The sequence below is a fragment of the Mustela putorius genome, unplaced genomic scaffold (genome assembly GCF_011764305.1).
Source record: "Mustela putorius furo isolate JIRA1106 unplaced genomic scaffold, ASM1176430v1.1 tig00003853_pilon_pilon_pilon, whole genome shotgun sequence".
In the NCBI taxonomy this organism is placed as follows: Eukaryota; Metazoa; Chordata; class Mammalia; order Carnivora; family Mustelidae; genus Mustela; species Mustela putorius.
The window spans coordinates 23,472,200-23,487,740 of record NW_025422005.1 but is presented as its reverse complement, the minus strand read 5'-3'; the positions used below and the strand labels follow the sequence as shown (position 1 = coordinate 23,487,740).

General features: G+C 58.1%; 1 protein-coding gene across 5 annotated transcripts in view; it reads left to right on the top strand.

The window, feature by feature from the left end:
* The first annotated feature begins 2,793 nt into the window (after positions 1-2,793).
* COL16A1 (collagen type XVI alpha 1 chain) overlaps positions 2,794-15,541 on the top strand; it is a 50,022-nt gene continuing 37,274 nt past the window's right edge. For 4 of the 5 annotated variants that reach the window (XM_013046637.2, XM_013046633.2, XM_013046624.2 and 1 more), the window contains exons 1-20: positions 2,794-3,117; positions 4,627-4,733; positions 6,619-6,693; positions 6,801-6,918; positions 7,802-7,925; positions 8,246-8,512; positions 9,101-9,181; positions 9,340-9,465; positions 10,214-10,267; positions 10,552-10,578; positions 11,153-11,188; positions 12,217-12,243; positions 13,312-13,374; positions 13,642-13,683; positions 13,808-13,852; positions 13,950-13,985; positions 14,355-14,417; positions 14,757-14,801; positions 14,886-14,981; positions 15,156-15,194. In XM_013046637.2, the coding sequence (XP_012902091.1) occupies positions 4,661-4,733; positions 6,619-6,693; positions 6,801-6,918; positions 7,802-7,925; positions 8,246-8,512; positions 9,101-9,181; positions 9,340-9,465; positions 10,214-10,267; positions 10,552-10,578; positions 11,153-11,188; positions 12,217-12,243; positions 13,312-13,374; positions 13,642-13,683; positions 13,808-13,852; positions 13,950-13,985; positions 14,355-14,417; positions 14,757-14,801; positions 14,886-14,981; positions 15,156-15,194 (1,437 nt within the window). In that variant the 5' untranslated portion in view covers positions 2,794-3,117; positions 4,627-4,660. The remainder of the gene's footprint in view (positions 3,118-4,626; positions 4,734-6,618; positions 6,694-6,800; positions 6,919-7,801; positions 7,926-8,245; positions 8,513-9,100; positions 9,182-9,339; positions 9,466-10,213; positions 10,268-10,551; positions 10,579-11,152; positions 11,189-12,216; positions 12,244-13,311; positions 13,375-13,641; positions 13,684-13,807; positions 13,853-13,949; positions 13,986-14,354; positions 14,418-14,756; positions 14,802-14,885; positions 14,982-15,155; positions 15,195-15,541) is intronic. The other variant, XM_013046639.2, reaches the window with a different exon arrangement.

Genomic DNA, 15,541 nt, shown 5'->3' with positions numbered 1-15,541 from the left:
AGCCACCTGTGTCTGTGTGCACATGCGTGTACGCACTGTAGTTCTGTAGCTTTCTCTGCTCATGTATAGGAATAATTGCCCCTGTGGGCACGGGTGTGTGTTTGCACAGACATACTCTGTGTGTGCATATCCAAGTACGTGCAGCTCTGTACGCGTGTGTTCTGGGAATTAGGCACCTGTGTTGGAGTATGTCCAGGGATATATTTCTGTGGTTTCATATGTGCTCGCATGTGTCTCTGTGCGTCCGTTTACGCGGAGGACTAGCGTGTGCATGCGTGTGTCTGTGTAAAGATACTTGCTTGCCTGTGTGTGTGAAGTCTACACACGTGTTGTGAGAGACCCTATCTACATGCTCCTTGATGTGTGCACCCACGTGTCGGAGGGAGGAAGGCGCAGAGGTACCTTTCTAGACCGTGTCTGCATTGTATCCAGGCCCAGGGAGCACCCCAGGCTTGGCGGTTCGTGGGAGTACCCTTGCGATGCTGCGGGGAGCTATCTCTGTTCTCCCTTCTCAGGTCCTTCTTGCTTTGGCTGCTCTGGGTCCAGCCCTCTCCCCCTGCCTTGGAGAGCCGGGCATGAAAGGGGGAAGGGTAGGAGTTGCCCAGGATGGCACAGTAGTTAAGATTGTGCTGTGAGTGCAGGCTTCCTGGGCGTGGGAACCTGTCCCACCATCTCCTAGCCGTGTAAGTGTTGGGGTCTGTTATCAAAGGAATGAGACTAAGTGAAAGTTATGTGGAGCTTTATTCTATGCCAAGCATTAGAAGTCAGAGTGACCGGCCAGGGCCGCCTCCGAGGAGAGCGACCCTCTCCTGATCTCACAGGCTGGTTTTATAGGGCATAACCGCAGACCCAAAGTACGTGGCTTCAATTATTATGGCGTTTGCTCCCGGAATCGATACCCGGAATCATACCAGTAACTACCGGGGCATTTATTCCCGGAATGAAGTCCGTGGGTGTAAACAATATGGCTACCTAGGCAATATGGAGTTGCTCTGGCTAAGCAGGCCCTAATAGTTAAACAGGTTTTAACATTAAATTGGCCCTAACGGTGAGCTCAGGCAAGTTGCATCATTCTTGTGCTCCAAGTTTCTCCATCTGTAAAATGGGGATAAGACTGGAACTCTCCCTCCTGGGGTGGATGTGAAGAGTAAAGGAGTCAGCCTATGTGAAGTTCTTAGCACAGACCCTGACCTATATGCGCTGCCTATTGGTTCCCAAATGCCCACCTCTGGGACAGCACCTTTGGGCAGGCAGAGCCTGTGGCCCCGCCCCCTTCTCAGGCTGGAGTGCCCAGAAAGCCCCTCCTCTCTGCTTCCCGCCTGCTGAGCTCAGCGTTTCCCAGGCTCTACCACCGTCATAGCCACATCTGGGACAGCTTGGCTCCCCAGGGCCGGGACCACAGTGGGGCTCCTCTGTGGTCTTGGTTGGGGTTTCCGCTGACTCAGTGCCTTTGGCTTTTAAGGCGGGAAATCCCGGGCCTGCTCCCCCCCTCTCCCGGGTTAGATGGGGCCAGAGAGCTACAGTTCACCCATTTTGCTTCTACAGGAAGCCTCTCTTCACCAGGGCTCCCCAGTTGCGCCCCCTCCCCCCATCCATTCCTTCCATTTGTGGGCCTCTTGAACCCAGTTCTCCGTAGTTCCTTGGCCTCTGTGCCCAGAAATTTGTTTGCTGCCTTGGGCTGGGTACCCTTGGGAGTGTCACCTTGATTATCCCCTACCTCTGGATAGAACTGGGCACCGTACCTGCTCCTTTTTGCTCAGAAGTCCCATCGATGATGTATATGGTGGAATCCCAGGACCTTCACTCCCAACCCCCTACCTCCTGCCAGTGTTCATGTTAATAAAGATAATAATAATGAACATTTATTGAGCTCCTTTTTTAAAACATCATTTTTATTACTTGACAATCCTCGTTTCTTACAGCTCTTCTTTTTAGGGCTTTTTATAGCTCTCCTTGCATGTTTATTTTTTTAAGCAGACTTGACCCCCAAGGCGGGGCTCAAACTCTTGATTCCAAGATCAAGAGTCCCATGCTCCAGGGATGGAGCCAGCCAGGCGCCCCATAGGGAGCTCCTCTTTTGTACCAGACCCTGTATAAAGCCCTTTGATAGACTTCCACTCATTTCCTGCTCACAACAACCCTGTGAGGTATAGCGATCATTATCCCATCATACAGATGAAAAAGGGAGTCCGAGTTAAATAGTGAGTTCCAAGCCACAAAGCTAGAGCAGAGGACAGGGACAGGAGCCCTTCTAACCTCACGGAGTCAGAAAGAGGGGAACCTGCCGGGCTCCACTTCTCTGGGCACGAGGCTAGAGCAGAACGGGTTAATGCAGCGCCCACCCTGACTCTGGGACGACCTCCTCTCCCCATGCCCCAGTTCAGTTTAGACGGAGGAACAGACTAACTGGGAACATGAGGCTAAGAAACTGGAAAAAGCTGACCGAGGAGGCCTGGGCAGTAGCCACGTCACCGCTGCCACGAAACTGGGGAGGAGGGTCTGCAACCCCCCGCCCGCCCTCTCCAGCCTTCCGGAGCCCCAGCCAGGAGAGGGGAAAGGGGTGGCACCGGGGAGGCCCTTCACGCTCCGGCCGGGCCCTTAAAGGGCCGGCCTCCCCCACCCCGCGGCGGCCGCTGGCTGCAGAGCCCCCTGGGCAGGGCAGCTCCGGGCACGCAGGGGCCCGCCCCGCTTGCTGCAGAGCTCACCTGGCGGGGAAGCGGCCGGGCGCGCGCGGGCGCGGGGCCAGGCCGGGAGCGGGACCGTGCGTCCCGCCGGCCGTCTCTGCCACCGCCGGAGCCCCCTCCCTGCCCTCCCTCCTGCCTCCCGCTCGGCGGGCGGGTCCAGCTGTGTTCCATTAGCGGCCCTGGCACGTCCCCAGCCCCCTGGAACCGCCCCTCTTCCCCCGCCCGGAGTGGCCGTCGGTCCCCGGCAGACAGGCGAGCGCTCGCTCGCGGGGCAGCATTCAGCCCCCGGAGCTAGCGACCTGGGAAGCCGGGTCTTCGCGGCCCGTCGGAAGTGATCGAGGACCTCGCCGCGGCCTCAGCCTCCCTGCTTCCCCTGGCTGGCTGCCCCCGGGCTACGTGGATTACTCAGTGAGGTGCGGGATCCCCAGCCGCGGTAAGTGGGGGGTGGAGTGGGCTGCCTCGGGGCTCTGGGTGGAAGCACTTCTTCTGCCTCCAACTTGCTGTGTGACTGGGGCCAAGTGGCATCCCGCGCCTGGACCTCAGTTGCCTTCTCCGTAGGGGAGCTCTGAACTCCATCTCAGTTCTGCTCTCCCTGCCCCCAAATCCGCGCCTTTGTATTAGGATGGGATCACATCTTTGGAAGCTTCCCTCATATCCCTGCAGCCCCAGCTCTGGGGAGTGGAGGCTGGAGAGGAGGAGCAGGAAGGGGACAAGCCCACCGAGACTCCCTGCTCCACATGTGGTCACAGGCCTCCCGCAGCTGTGGCAGGACGGGGAGGCCAGTATAGGGTTTTGGGTGATGGGATGTGCCCACCCCTAGGAAGGAGAGCGAGCGGGGTGGAGAAACCATTCTGCCCCAGGAACAAGGGGATCGGGATTCTATCTCCAAATATATTGAGGGGAGGGATCCTTCTCGCACTCACTCCCTATTCAGGACTGAGGGAAGGGAAATAGAATTCCATAACAGCTGGGGGGAATGAGGTCAGACTTGCATAAGAACTTCCCGACAGGAGGGCCTACTGCAGGGGTAGTCATAGACTGGCTATGGGCATGTGTGTATGTACAAACTGGTATGTCTGGGTAGATCGGTGAACATGTGTCTCTGGGAGCAATCCTGTATGCAGGTAGGTCTGTATGCACGTGCTTGTGTATCTGTGTGTGTCACGCTGACATATGAATAACTCTGTGTGTGCACGTGCAAGTGCTGTCTGTCTCAGGGGAGGCCGGATGATGTATGGGTCTGCTGGCCGCTTGCTGAGCCTGCATTGATTTATCTGGGCCCATCCATCAGGGTTTAATAAAACTAAAAGACGAGCATCCATCAGCGGGGGAGGTTGGCAACAAGGTCCTGAGCCCGGTGACCCGCTTTCCCACCCACCGTACCCACTGGTGAAGCTTCCTTGGCCCACACACAACTCTGTGATACCTGCCAGGAGACGTAGCTCCTGACCTTGTGGGTGCCTGGCAGGACTGTCTGGCTGAGCCGGGTTCGACTAGCCAGGTGCCAGGCCAGTATATAGCAATACAGAGCTATATAGGTTGGTAAGATATTGAAATACTTCTAAGTGTCTTGTAGTCTCTGTCTTAAGCCCTCTCCCTCTCCCAGTTCACCTGGCCTTCTAGGACCTTCTAGATCTCTCCTTAATCCAGCAACTACCCACCAGCACCATCCAACACTGCCCGGACCCAGAATGCGCCAGCCAGCGTTCTGCTCTGGCTGATCCCTGTCCGTGCCATACCGGTGGTTAAATATTTTGAGTATTACCCTGGCCTAAATCCTAGCCCAGGGCCTGTGGTTGGGCCTCTGAGAGGGATGGATGCTTGTCCAGCCCTCCTGCCACCCCAGCACGAGGGCCTGCGCCCCACGGGCTGGCTGCTTCTTGCCTCTGGATCACGCCATGTGAGCTCAGGAATCCACCTCCACGGTCTCTGTGGTTTTCAGGAACTGGGGCTGTGGCCGACCTCTCCGGACCAGGATGCGAGCACCTTGGGTCCCTGGTTTGTGGCTGCTCAGTCTCTGGGCCGTGTGCAGCCGGGGGGCAGACACAGGTGAGGAGCCATATGAGGCTTGTGATTGGCTTCCTGATGTACAGGTGTGGCCATGTGCCTAGGTCACATGGGTGTTTATGGAGGGGGGGGTCAGAGGATGGGCTTGGGGTGGCCTGAGGCTTTGGTGCGGCATGAGTCAGTGTCTTTGTGCTTCTGTCTGTGTGTTTGTCCATCTCTGAGTCTTTCTGCGGCAAGAGCGGCTCTGTACATATTCCTGCGTCTCTGTGTGTGAGACAACAGCCCTCCTCCCTTCCTCCGATGACCCCCCACACCCCCACCTCTGGCACGTGAGCCTATCCTGCGCACATGCAGGCCCGTGACGTTCCTGCAGAAGGAAGCTGCATCTTGAAAGAGGCCCAGGCCCTTCCACTCCTTTTCATGGTGGAGAATCCATCCTCCAGCCCACGTGCTCCTCCTCCTCCACGGCTGGCCCTGGATCCCGAATAAACGGCCCGCCTCGAGGCCCAGACGCTGGATGGGACAGAGGGTGCAGCTTTCCAGGGAGCAAAGCCAGAGGAAGTTGACCGGGCAACTTGCCCTGCCCTGCTGGGTGCCCTCTGGGTTTCGTAGCTTAGCTGCCTGGCTGAGCAGAAATAGAACTCCTTCCGAAACGAGCTGAGGGAGGCAGAAAAAGTGAGGTGCCGATGTGAGAGGGGTGTGCAGCCAGCACCCATGTGACTGCCTGCAGGTTGTGTGTGTACATATGTGTTTCTGCATGTATGCGTGTGTGCCTTGCTCTCTCCCTCACCGGGTCCCCTGGGGATGGGGCAGGGAATTTCAACATCTGTAAGGAATCTGGGCCTGTTGCCAAGGGGTGAGTCACCCATTGCTGCTGCCGATGCTGAAGACAGTGATAGTCCTTCTGGCCAGACCTGGGGGAGGAGGACTTCAGTGGGGTCACTGGGCCCAGGGATCGAGGAGTCTTTCTCCCAGCTAGGCAGCCAGGGAGTCCAATGCCCAGCTTCTTGGAGCTGTATCCGTTGTCTTGTCCCAGCTATCCCACCTGCAGTGATGAGAAGGCCTCTTCGAGTCTGGCCTTTTTCTCCTCTTGTAGCATCTTTCCTGACATTTTGCTCAGTCAGGAGGAGGCAGGCCCATGGCTGCCTGTCTGTCCCTTCAGGGTTCTGGAGACCATAATTAAGCTATTCTTCTCTAGGGGCCTTTACCTAGTTAATATATCCTCTATGGAGCCCTAAGGTGTGGGTGGTTCCCTTGAGCTTGTGGTCCCTTCAGGTCCTCGGTCTCTTCTCACTGTTTCGTAAGGTAGTTATCCAGGTGAAAAGTCATTCTGTTGGCTCAGACTTGTGTCTGGTCTGCTTTTCTGCTTTAGATGTAGGAAGTAAACTCCACCCACTGCTGAGAACATGTGTGCCGGCTGTACATGGCATCCCCAGGGGCACGGGCATCTGTAACTCATGCATGTGCAGACATGCTCGTGTGCTCCTATATAACACAAGCATGCATAATGTGATTTTCTTTACCCCCAGGTGCCCTTACCCCCTGCTTGGATGTATATGCAGGAGGAAGCACATGTTTATATCCAGCTCTCTACTGAGACTTGCTTTTGCTCCTTCTCTTACTGACCTTTCCCCTGACTTGGAATCATGGGGGATTTGAGTTCCAGGAGTTCTGGTCCTGTTCTGCTGTGAACTCACTTTGTGGCCTTGGGCCCAGTCTCGGTCTCTGGACTTCAGTCTTCCCATCTGTATACTGGGGGTCCTCCTGGCTCCCAGAGCAATCAGTGTCAGAAGGCAAGAGGTAAAAGCTGCCCCAAGGCAGGCTCCCCGTTTTGGGGGAACAAAAACTTGCTTCTCTCCGGCTTCCCCAAGAGCCTGGACTCTTCAGCCAGAGTCCACTGAATGGCCAGCTGCCGATTCTCTTCCAGGCGAGCAATGCCCTCCTTCACAACAGGAAGGACTCAAGTTGGAGCACAGAAGCCATTTATCGACCAATGTGACCGGTGAGTGTCCATCTCATTCAGCTGTCCCCCTCCCCCATCTTCCTGGAGTGGCTGTTACCCCTCCTCACCTGCCCAGCTGAGCTCTTCATCGGGTGTCTCCCCCAAAGGCTTTAATCTCATCCGACGACTCAACCTCATGAAAACATCTGCCATCAAGAAGATCCGCAACCCTAAGGGTCCCCTCATCCTTCGACTGGGGGCAGCCGCGCTCACCCAGCCAGTACGGTAAAGGCCCCAGTGCGACCACTGGGAATTAACACTCCCTAGCAACTCTGGACGTGGGACCAAAACCCAGGGGTGCCTGTGGGTCATTATAGCCTACCCCCTGCTGGGAGTCCGTCTGGTTCCTGCCCCTGGGGCTTGCAGGGTGGGCCCAGAGGAGATGCGTGGCAGACCTACCCTCTGTCCCGTCCCTTCCCTACCTCTGGCTAGTAGAGGTAGCCATCCTATGGGTGCTGGGAAGACCCTGGGATGGGGGTGGGAAGCTGGCAAGAGTCATGTTGTGTGTGTGTGTATGTATGTGTGTGTGAGAAAGAGAGAGCACTGCAGGCACATGTGCCTGTGGGTGAGGTTCAAACTCCTAGAAGTCCCCTGGGGGTCTGTCCCCTGCTTCCCTCTCTAGCCTCACCTTCCAAACTGTTCCTCTTTCTCGCCGGCTGCTCCCGTCACACTGAATGCTTCTTACCTTTTGTTAGTACCTCATCTCCCAGCCCAGTCCTTGCTGTCCTGGGTTCCAGGGCAGCCCGGATTCTGCAGAAGAACTCAACCACAATTGTCACGAAATAGTGACATCGTCATCCTGGGGATTCTTTGTCTAGGGTCCTACCTCTCCCCCCTGTAGCTCCCCCATCGGACTTGAAGGCTCCTCGAGGGCAAGCACCTTCTCTGTGTTTCCACCATTGCTACCCCCCAGCAGCTGGACTCACCTGGCACGTAGTAGGCTCAGGCGATGTCAGTAGAGGGAATGGACATGCTCATGTGTGTGTGTGTGTGTGTTTCGGTTAGGAGGTGTGGGTCTGTGCGTGTGTCATTCAGGTTCGGCTGTCCTGAGGGCCTAGGGCTGGCCTCTCACCTGAGCCTCAGCGTCCCCTCCCTGCTCTGCCCCCAGACGAGTGTTCCCTCGGGGCCTCCCCGATGAGTTTGCCTTAGTGCTGACACTCTTGCTGAAGAAACACACCCACCAGAGCACGTGGTATTTATTCCAAGTGACCGATGGAGATGGGTACCCACAGGTGAGCTGGACGCCTCTGCCCCGTCCCCCCATGGCTCTGGAGGCATCTAGCAGTACCCATCCAGCCCGACCTCTGTCCCAGCTTGTGAATTCGGGGACCCCTCTGTCCCATCCCTAGCACCATCCCTAGCACCTACCCTGTGCCCGGCACTCCTGTCCCCTTCCTTCAGGGTGGATGGCTCGGTGGCCCTACCAGCTCTCCTGTCTTTCTGGGCTTCAGTTCTGCCTCCTGTGAAATGACTTTGAGAGCCCCACACTTTGCCAGACTGAGCCTGTGGGGGCTCTGAGTCTCTGCCCTCTTCCTTTCCCAATGCTGCACAGATTTCCCTGGAAGTCAACAGCCCAGAGCGGAGTCTGGAGCTCCGGGCCCGGGGCCAAGATGGTGACTTTGTGTCCTGCATCTTCCGGGTGCCCCAGCTCTTTGACCTGCGCTGGCACAAGCTGGTGCTGAGCATGTCTGAACGTGTGGCCTCCGTGCATGTGGACTGCATCTCAGCCTCCTCGAAGCCTCTGGGGCCCCGGCAACCCATGCGGCCCGTGGGCCACGTCTTTCTGGGCTTGGATGCTGAGCAGGGGAAGCCCGTCTCAGTGAGTACTAGGCCAGGCGCTGGCCTCTCTTCCTGCCTCCTGGGTTGCAGGAATGAGCTCCCTGGAATCTGTATCTGACCAGGTCCTTCCCTTGCTCAGAATCCTCTCTTGGTTCCCCATGGCCCTACACATAGTAACCTGGCATTCAAGGCCCTTCATGATCTGGTCCCTAGAAACGTCCATGGTTTATCTCCTTCCTTTATATCTCTCTGTATGGCTTACTCTAGTCAATTCCTCCCTAGTCAGCCATCTCATCTGCTACTTTCATGCCTGTTCACCTTTGCCTGTGCTGTCACATACCCATCCACAGGACATCTACTAGTCCTTCAAGGCCTTGCTGAACCTGAACCTCCTCTGGCTCTGTTCCTCTGGTCCAAAGCCAAAGTGAACTTCTCTTTCTCCTCTCCATCTTTCCTGCATGTACAGCTCTGTTTCGCTTTATTCCTGACAATCTCTCCAGGTGAGACTGGAAACCCTCTGAGGGCAAAGCCCGGGGTGGGGCCATCTCGGGCCTCAAGGGCAGCCAGGTCACTGAGCCGTTTGATCAAATGAAGTGGGAAACTGATTTGTATGTCTTATCCCCTGCAGTTCGACCTTCAGCAGGCACACATCTACTGTGACCCAGAGCTTGTGCTGGAGGAGGGATGCTGTGAGATTTTACCAGGCGGGGTGAGTGGCCCTGCTCTGGCCCAGCTGGGAAGGTCTGCGGCACAGTGTGCTGGAGAGGGGAGACCGGGACGGGGATGCCCTGAGAGCTTAGGATGAGTGGGGTTGGGGGGGCGGGTCTGCCTTCTGTACTGACCCAGCCCTTCCCCCACTCTGGACAGTGTCCCCCAGAGACCTCCAAGGCTCGCCGGGATACCCAGAGCAATGAGCTCATCGAGATTAATCCACAGACTGAAGGCAGGGTCTACACCCGCTGCTTCTGCCTGGAGGAGCCTCAAAACAGCAAGGTGGGTGGGCGGGACAGGTAGACATGAGCGCCGGTAGGTATAAGTGAGACCCGGGTCCAGCACAGGGCCAGTTGTGCCTGGGGTAGGGAGGGCACTGGAAACCCCGCCTGTCTATGGACCACCCCTATAGGATTCAGGGAGACAGAGAGCCCACTGTATGAAGCTATTTGCATGGAGAGACGTGCCTCTAGCTCTGGCACTACCCAGCCCTCACTGGTGTCACCCAGGACCCCTCTGGTGATGTCAGGACCAGGTTTGCACCCAAAGGCAGTATCTCCGGGACAGGGGTACCTGGGGTCAGAGCCCAGGCCACACTGCTTCCCTCCGGGCTTGCTTGCTTTCGCGGGCCCAGCCCCAGCCAATGGCAGGCTGGTCTTACGCCCAGCACCATGGCCAGCTGCCCTACCCACTCTCAGGTTCTTTAGGGTGGCAGGGAAGCCCAGTCCCTCCTTTTGCCCCACCCCCAGGCTGGGCAGCCTCCCTGCCCGCTGGGCATTGTGCCAGCCTTTGGCTGCAGGAACACAGGCTCCCATTGATTCATGGTCTTGTTTTCTCCGACATCACGTGGGTGGGGGGAGAAGGAGGAGGGCCTGGGGGAGTGCCAGGAGCCTGAGCAGGCTCTCTGTGCCTGGGGAGGTGCTAACTGAGGGGGCACCTGGGGCCATGCCCCCACCTGGGTGCCCCTTTCCAACATGGGTCCCTGCACTGCCCCATCTTCAAGAGTTCCTTTTTCATTCCGTCTGCCCAGGTGGACGCCCAACGGACAGGAAGCATCAGCCAGCAGGCAGAGAGGGGAACAAAGGTAGAGTTGGTAGGGGGAGGGCAGGGGATGGAGTCCGTCGTGCCCTCTGGCTGCTCTTTGTGCCCTCTGTAGACCCCTGGAATAAGCCACTGTACTCCCACTCACTTCCCCCTGCCCCCACTCCTGGACTGAGCTGAGGACGCACAGGAGGGATGAATCGGGGTGAGCCAGACAGTACCTGGCACAGCGTAGGGCACCCGCTCCTGATGGTTCTTGGGTAGGAGTATTGGACAGGGCCTCACAGCCTCTGCTTCCTGCCCACACCATGCCCTCCCTCTTCCCAGGCCCGGCAGGAGACAGCAGCCGATGAGGTAAGCCTCCCATCTAGACTGGCAAAAAGAGTTTGGTTGAAGCGGTGCCAGCATGAACTCTTTGGACAGGCTCTGGGGCAGCAGATCTGGGCATGGGGGTTTGGGATGACAACGCAGCTTCCAGCATTCTTCTGGGGCTCAGTGCTGGGCCCGATCTACCTGCTGCCTCTCCTTGGGTGGGTGGAGATGGTGGTGTTTGGGGGGTAGTTAGTCCTGGACACTCCTGCTGAGTTGGCAGCAGATGGCCACGGGCATCATGGGAGGAATCCAGGCCTTGGCTGTGGGACCCCAGATCCTGGGCCTCACTCTGCCTCCATACACTGTGGAACCCAGATCCCACTGCTATTCCTCTCTGGGCTTCGGTTTTCTTGTGTGGGGAATGGCTTGGCTCTGTTTGGCTGGGAGTTGAGGGATGAGGCTTGTTGGGCAGGATTCCTTTCTTCCTGCCCCCTTGGACTTCACCCAGGACACACATGGTGTTCTGTGTGCTTGGTGTGTGTATGCGGGGAATGGGGTGGGGAGGGCCGGCCTCGGGCTCTCCGACCTGACCTCCTGGCCCATTCTTCCCTTGCAGTGCCCACCCTGTGTCCATGGTGCCCGGGGAAGCAACGTGAGTGAATAGAGGGTGTGCAGGCTGCAGTGGGCGGGGACTGGGAGTGGGCTAGTTGGCTTCCTGGTTGAGGACAAGCAGGCCTTTGTGTTCTTATCGCACCCCCTCCCTGCACATGCCCCGGAGCCGCGCTTGACTCCCACCCCCATCCCCACCAAGGGCAGCATGGAAGGAAGCCTCCTGCCTTATGATCATGGCAATGTATTGGGATCCAGGGATGGAATGGGGACAGGGTGGGGACTGGTGGGACCAGAACCTTGCTTGCTGATCCTAGCTTTCCACTCCCCACAAGGACTCAGGGCTGCTGTGCTTGAAGGCCTTCCACATCACCTTGGAGGCCTCGAGAAGGGGAAGGCTCACTTGGGGTGACACAGCCTGGCACTGATCCCAAAACCCATGTTGGCTCAGCCCGTCCCCTCCTCTGCCTGTCTAGCTGGCTCTGGCCCAGTCTCCCTCTGGGGGTCCAGAAGGAGAAGGGAGAGGGCTTGGTGCGAGCATGGCTAGTACCCAAATATGCCTCTTCCGTGGACAGCCTAAGTCACTACTTTCCCACAGCCTGACATTCTCAATTGACAGGCCACGTAAGTCCATAAAGGGCACAGCCCCCCATGGCCCTCAGCTCCAAGCCCCCTGAATTTGGGGGACACAGGAAGTACCTCCTCTGCTGCCTGGCCCTCTTTCCATCTAACCCCCCACCAAATCTGGTGAGGCTGATGGTCCCCAGATATGCGGGAGTTACCATGGCAACTGAGCAGCCCTGTAAGCCTAACAACCAGGGGGCGGAGCTAGCTAAAACCAGGCAGTTTAGAGAAAGGAGATTAGACCCCCTCTGCAAGTCCAACAGCCTTAGGATATGAACTCAGCCTGCTGGGTGGCCTTAGAGACAGTGCTGGTGGTCCACTGGGGGTCTTGGATTCAGGCTGTTGGTCTTGCCACAGTGCTGGGTGGCCCTGGCTTAGTTGCTCGCCTTCTCTGTGCCCCTGGTTTTCTCTCCATCTCTGACATATAATGCTCTCTTTGCCTCCTAGGTCACAGTCAGTCCCTCTGGACCCAAGGTGAGTCCAAGATGGAGAACAGGACCCTTTTGCCTTCTTTGGCAGTCCCAGCCTGTCCCACAATGTGTGATCCCATGGTTGTGTGTTTCTATCTGGGCTACCCAGCCCTGTATGTGTGTGGGGTGCTTAGGGGGGTGTATGTGTGCTGGAGGGAGTTGGGGGTCCTGTGTGTCTAAGGAAGGGCGTTAAGGGCGCTCCTTTGCTGAGTCCTACTGTGCCTCCCACTGTGGGCCTCAAGTTCCTTCCCGCCTCCTCCCCAAGCACTCTGGAGGGCTGCTACTACCATTTTACTTCGAAACACCCCAGACCCCACTGTGCCCCCTGTGTGGGACTGGGGGTATCAGAGGGATTGTGTGCGGGCGGGGGGGTGTTTCTGACTGTGCACCTCCTGGCTTACATGTTCACATATGTGTGCCCCCTGCGTTGGGGGGCGCTGAGCCCTTGTCCTGGTGGGCCTGACAGGACCACCGGGCCTGTGGGCACCGGGGCGGGCAGCGTGTGTGTCAGTGGGGAACTGTGCGCTCGTCCTTGCCCGAGGGAACGTAACCCAGCCCCTGGGGCTGCCTTCAGGTCCCATTTCTTCCTCTCCCCAGCCCCCTGAGGTCAGGGCTGATGGGAAGCCCATCTTATTGACAAAGAGGCTAAGTCTCAGAGAGTCTCCCTGAGTCACGTGCTAGTCCGGGCGGGGCAGGATTTGAACTAAGGCAGTCTAGCACTCACCATCGCGGGTCCTGTCATCCCACATGTGTGCATCTGTGCACGTGTGTCCCTGTGCCCCTGGGTGAGCTGCGTGCGGGCTCGCGTGCTTCGGTAGGGGTGTAGGGAAAGTACCCTTTTTTGTGAGACTATAGATTTGCCAAATATAGCCTCTTGGGGTGGGAGGGCCATATGGAGGAAGGCATATGGAATCCATATGTCACTCTGTGTGCATGGTTGGGGATTGGGGCAGGCTGTGCTCATTTACACACCCGTGCGTAGGGGATGGGTAGAGAAGACAGCCTGAGGAGACCTTCCTTGGGTCTCCCCTGTGCTCCCCCGGGTCCCAGCTCCCCGCTTTGATCTCCACAGGGAGGGAAAGGTGAGCGAGGCCTGCCCGGCCCATCAGGCCCCAAGGGAGAGAAGGGAGCCCGGGTAAGTGCCCCAACTATGCCCACTGTGGGGCCCTGCTGGGCTGTGCCCCCGGGGAAGGGGCCTGGCGTGTGAACCATCCCATCTGCTCAGTCAAACCCCTGCAGCCTGGCCCATGTGGGGGAGGATGGGTAGTCTTTCTAGGAGTTAGTATATGGGAGCCTCTATTTTTTAGGGGTACCTAGAAGATGCCCAGTGGGACTGTGGGACTCTAAAGCCTGTCCCTCTCAAAACAGGGTCCTACCCTGCTCCCTCTTTCCCTCCCCTTAGGGCAATGACTGTGTCCGAATCTCCCCGGATGCCCCGCTTCAGGTAAGACCTGGAGGCAAGGCCTCCTTCAAGGTCATATGGGGCCAGCCCCCAGGGAAGGGGCTGTGCCCTTGGCAGCCCATGAGGTGACCCTGGGACCCTCTCAACACCTTCTCTCCCTGCTCAGTGTGCAGAAGGCCCGAAGGGAGAGAAGGGGGAGTCAGGAGCGTTGGTGAGTGTGGGACCGGGCTTGGGGCAGGCCAGTGGGGTCCTGGCCCAGCCTCTCCTTCCTTCCCTCACCCCTTCTTTTGTGTCCCCTGTTATCTCAGGGACCCTCAGGACTTCCGGGCTCTACAGGCCAGAAGGTAATGGGCCTGGATTTGGCGGGCCGGGTGCCCAGGAGGTCTCTGGGTCCTTCAGACTTGAGGAAGCAGAAGTCTGAAGTTTCCTTGGGGGATGGAGAGCACAGCCCCCACCGAAGACTCTGTGTCCCTCCCAGTCACACTGCTGGTCCCAGTTCCCACCGACCTAGAGGGAAATGCCACAGACTCGCTGAGAGTGGCCGGGCTGGGCTGGCTTGGAGGGTCCTTCTCTTGTCCACCTTTGTGGAGCGACAGAAGCCTTTCAGTCAGGGGAGGCAGAAAGTAGGGTCTAGAAGGCAATCTGGACAGAGCTGCTTTGGTTCTTCCAGCACTTTCTTTCAACCCCAGTCACGTTACCTTTTCCTTCCCCAGGGCCAGAAAGGCGAGAAGGGAGACGGAGGCATCAAGGGCTCGCCGGGAAAGCCAGGCCGTGATGTACGCTGCTGGGGACCCTTCCTCGCCACAGCCCCGTGGCCCTTGGTGCAAAGCTGGAATTGGCCAGCAGTGTCCAACCTGCTAGCCTTGCTCAGACAGAACAGAAACCCAGGGAAGGACAGGCAGGGCCCCAGGAAGCAGAGCAAGGAGGGGATGGAAAAAGATCCAAGTCCAGGCTCCCTGGCTCCTAGCCTGAGTCCGTGACCTCTAGTGCCGTGACACCAATGTCTGGTGATCTTGGCTTTGGGGAGGGGCACTGGCGGGGTGGGGGGCAATTGGCTGTTGCCCCAGGAAGGTGCCAGGCCTCAGGCTTTTCTTCCACCTTCCCCAACTCCACAGGGCCGGCCGGGGGAGATCTGCGTCATGGGGCCCAAGGGACAAAAGGTGAGTTGTGGCGTCTGTGGGACCGAGCGTAGGTGGTGGGGCTGAGGCGGAGGCTTTCTCACACCAACCTTATGTCTGTGCCAGGGAGACCCTGGCTTCGTGGGGCCTGAGGGGCTGGCAGGAGAGCCTGGGCGCCCCGGCCTCCCTGGGCCTCCTGGGATAGGACTTCCTGGGACCCCAGTGAGTACATCTAGCCCCTCCTGCTGTTCTCTCCTCAGAAGCCCTTCTCTTGCTTGGTGGGGGCTGGGGAGATAAGGCTTCTGGGGGTCCTGGTTGGGGGAAGGGGCTCAAGTAGGTCTCACTGTGATGTGGGGTCCCTGGGAAGCCTCTACCTGATGCTGTTTCTGCCCTCAGGGGGACCCAGGCGGCCCGCCAGGCCCTAAAGGAGACAAGGTAAGCATAGGCAGGAGTATGAGCACCACTGCATGGTGGAGGGAGGCAGAAGGGGACCCAGGGCAGCAGGCATGCATGCGGGGAAGGAGCCAGACATTCAAGCTGAGGAGGCTGGCTCAGCTCAGCCAGGCCCCTCACTGAGGAGGGTCCGCATCCCAGCACTTGCTGAAAACATGGGAGCCCTGGCCTGGGTTCCAGTCATGGGGACAGAGAGGCTGAAGTCTAGTAATGACCAGAAAGGCCACACCTGGGTCTTATGCCTTGATGAGCAGAAAGTCCTGGAAAGGACTCTCTCTCTGTCTGCTCTGGTTCCTCTGGGGTCACCCAGATTCCCCTTGACCTGCTGC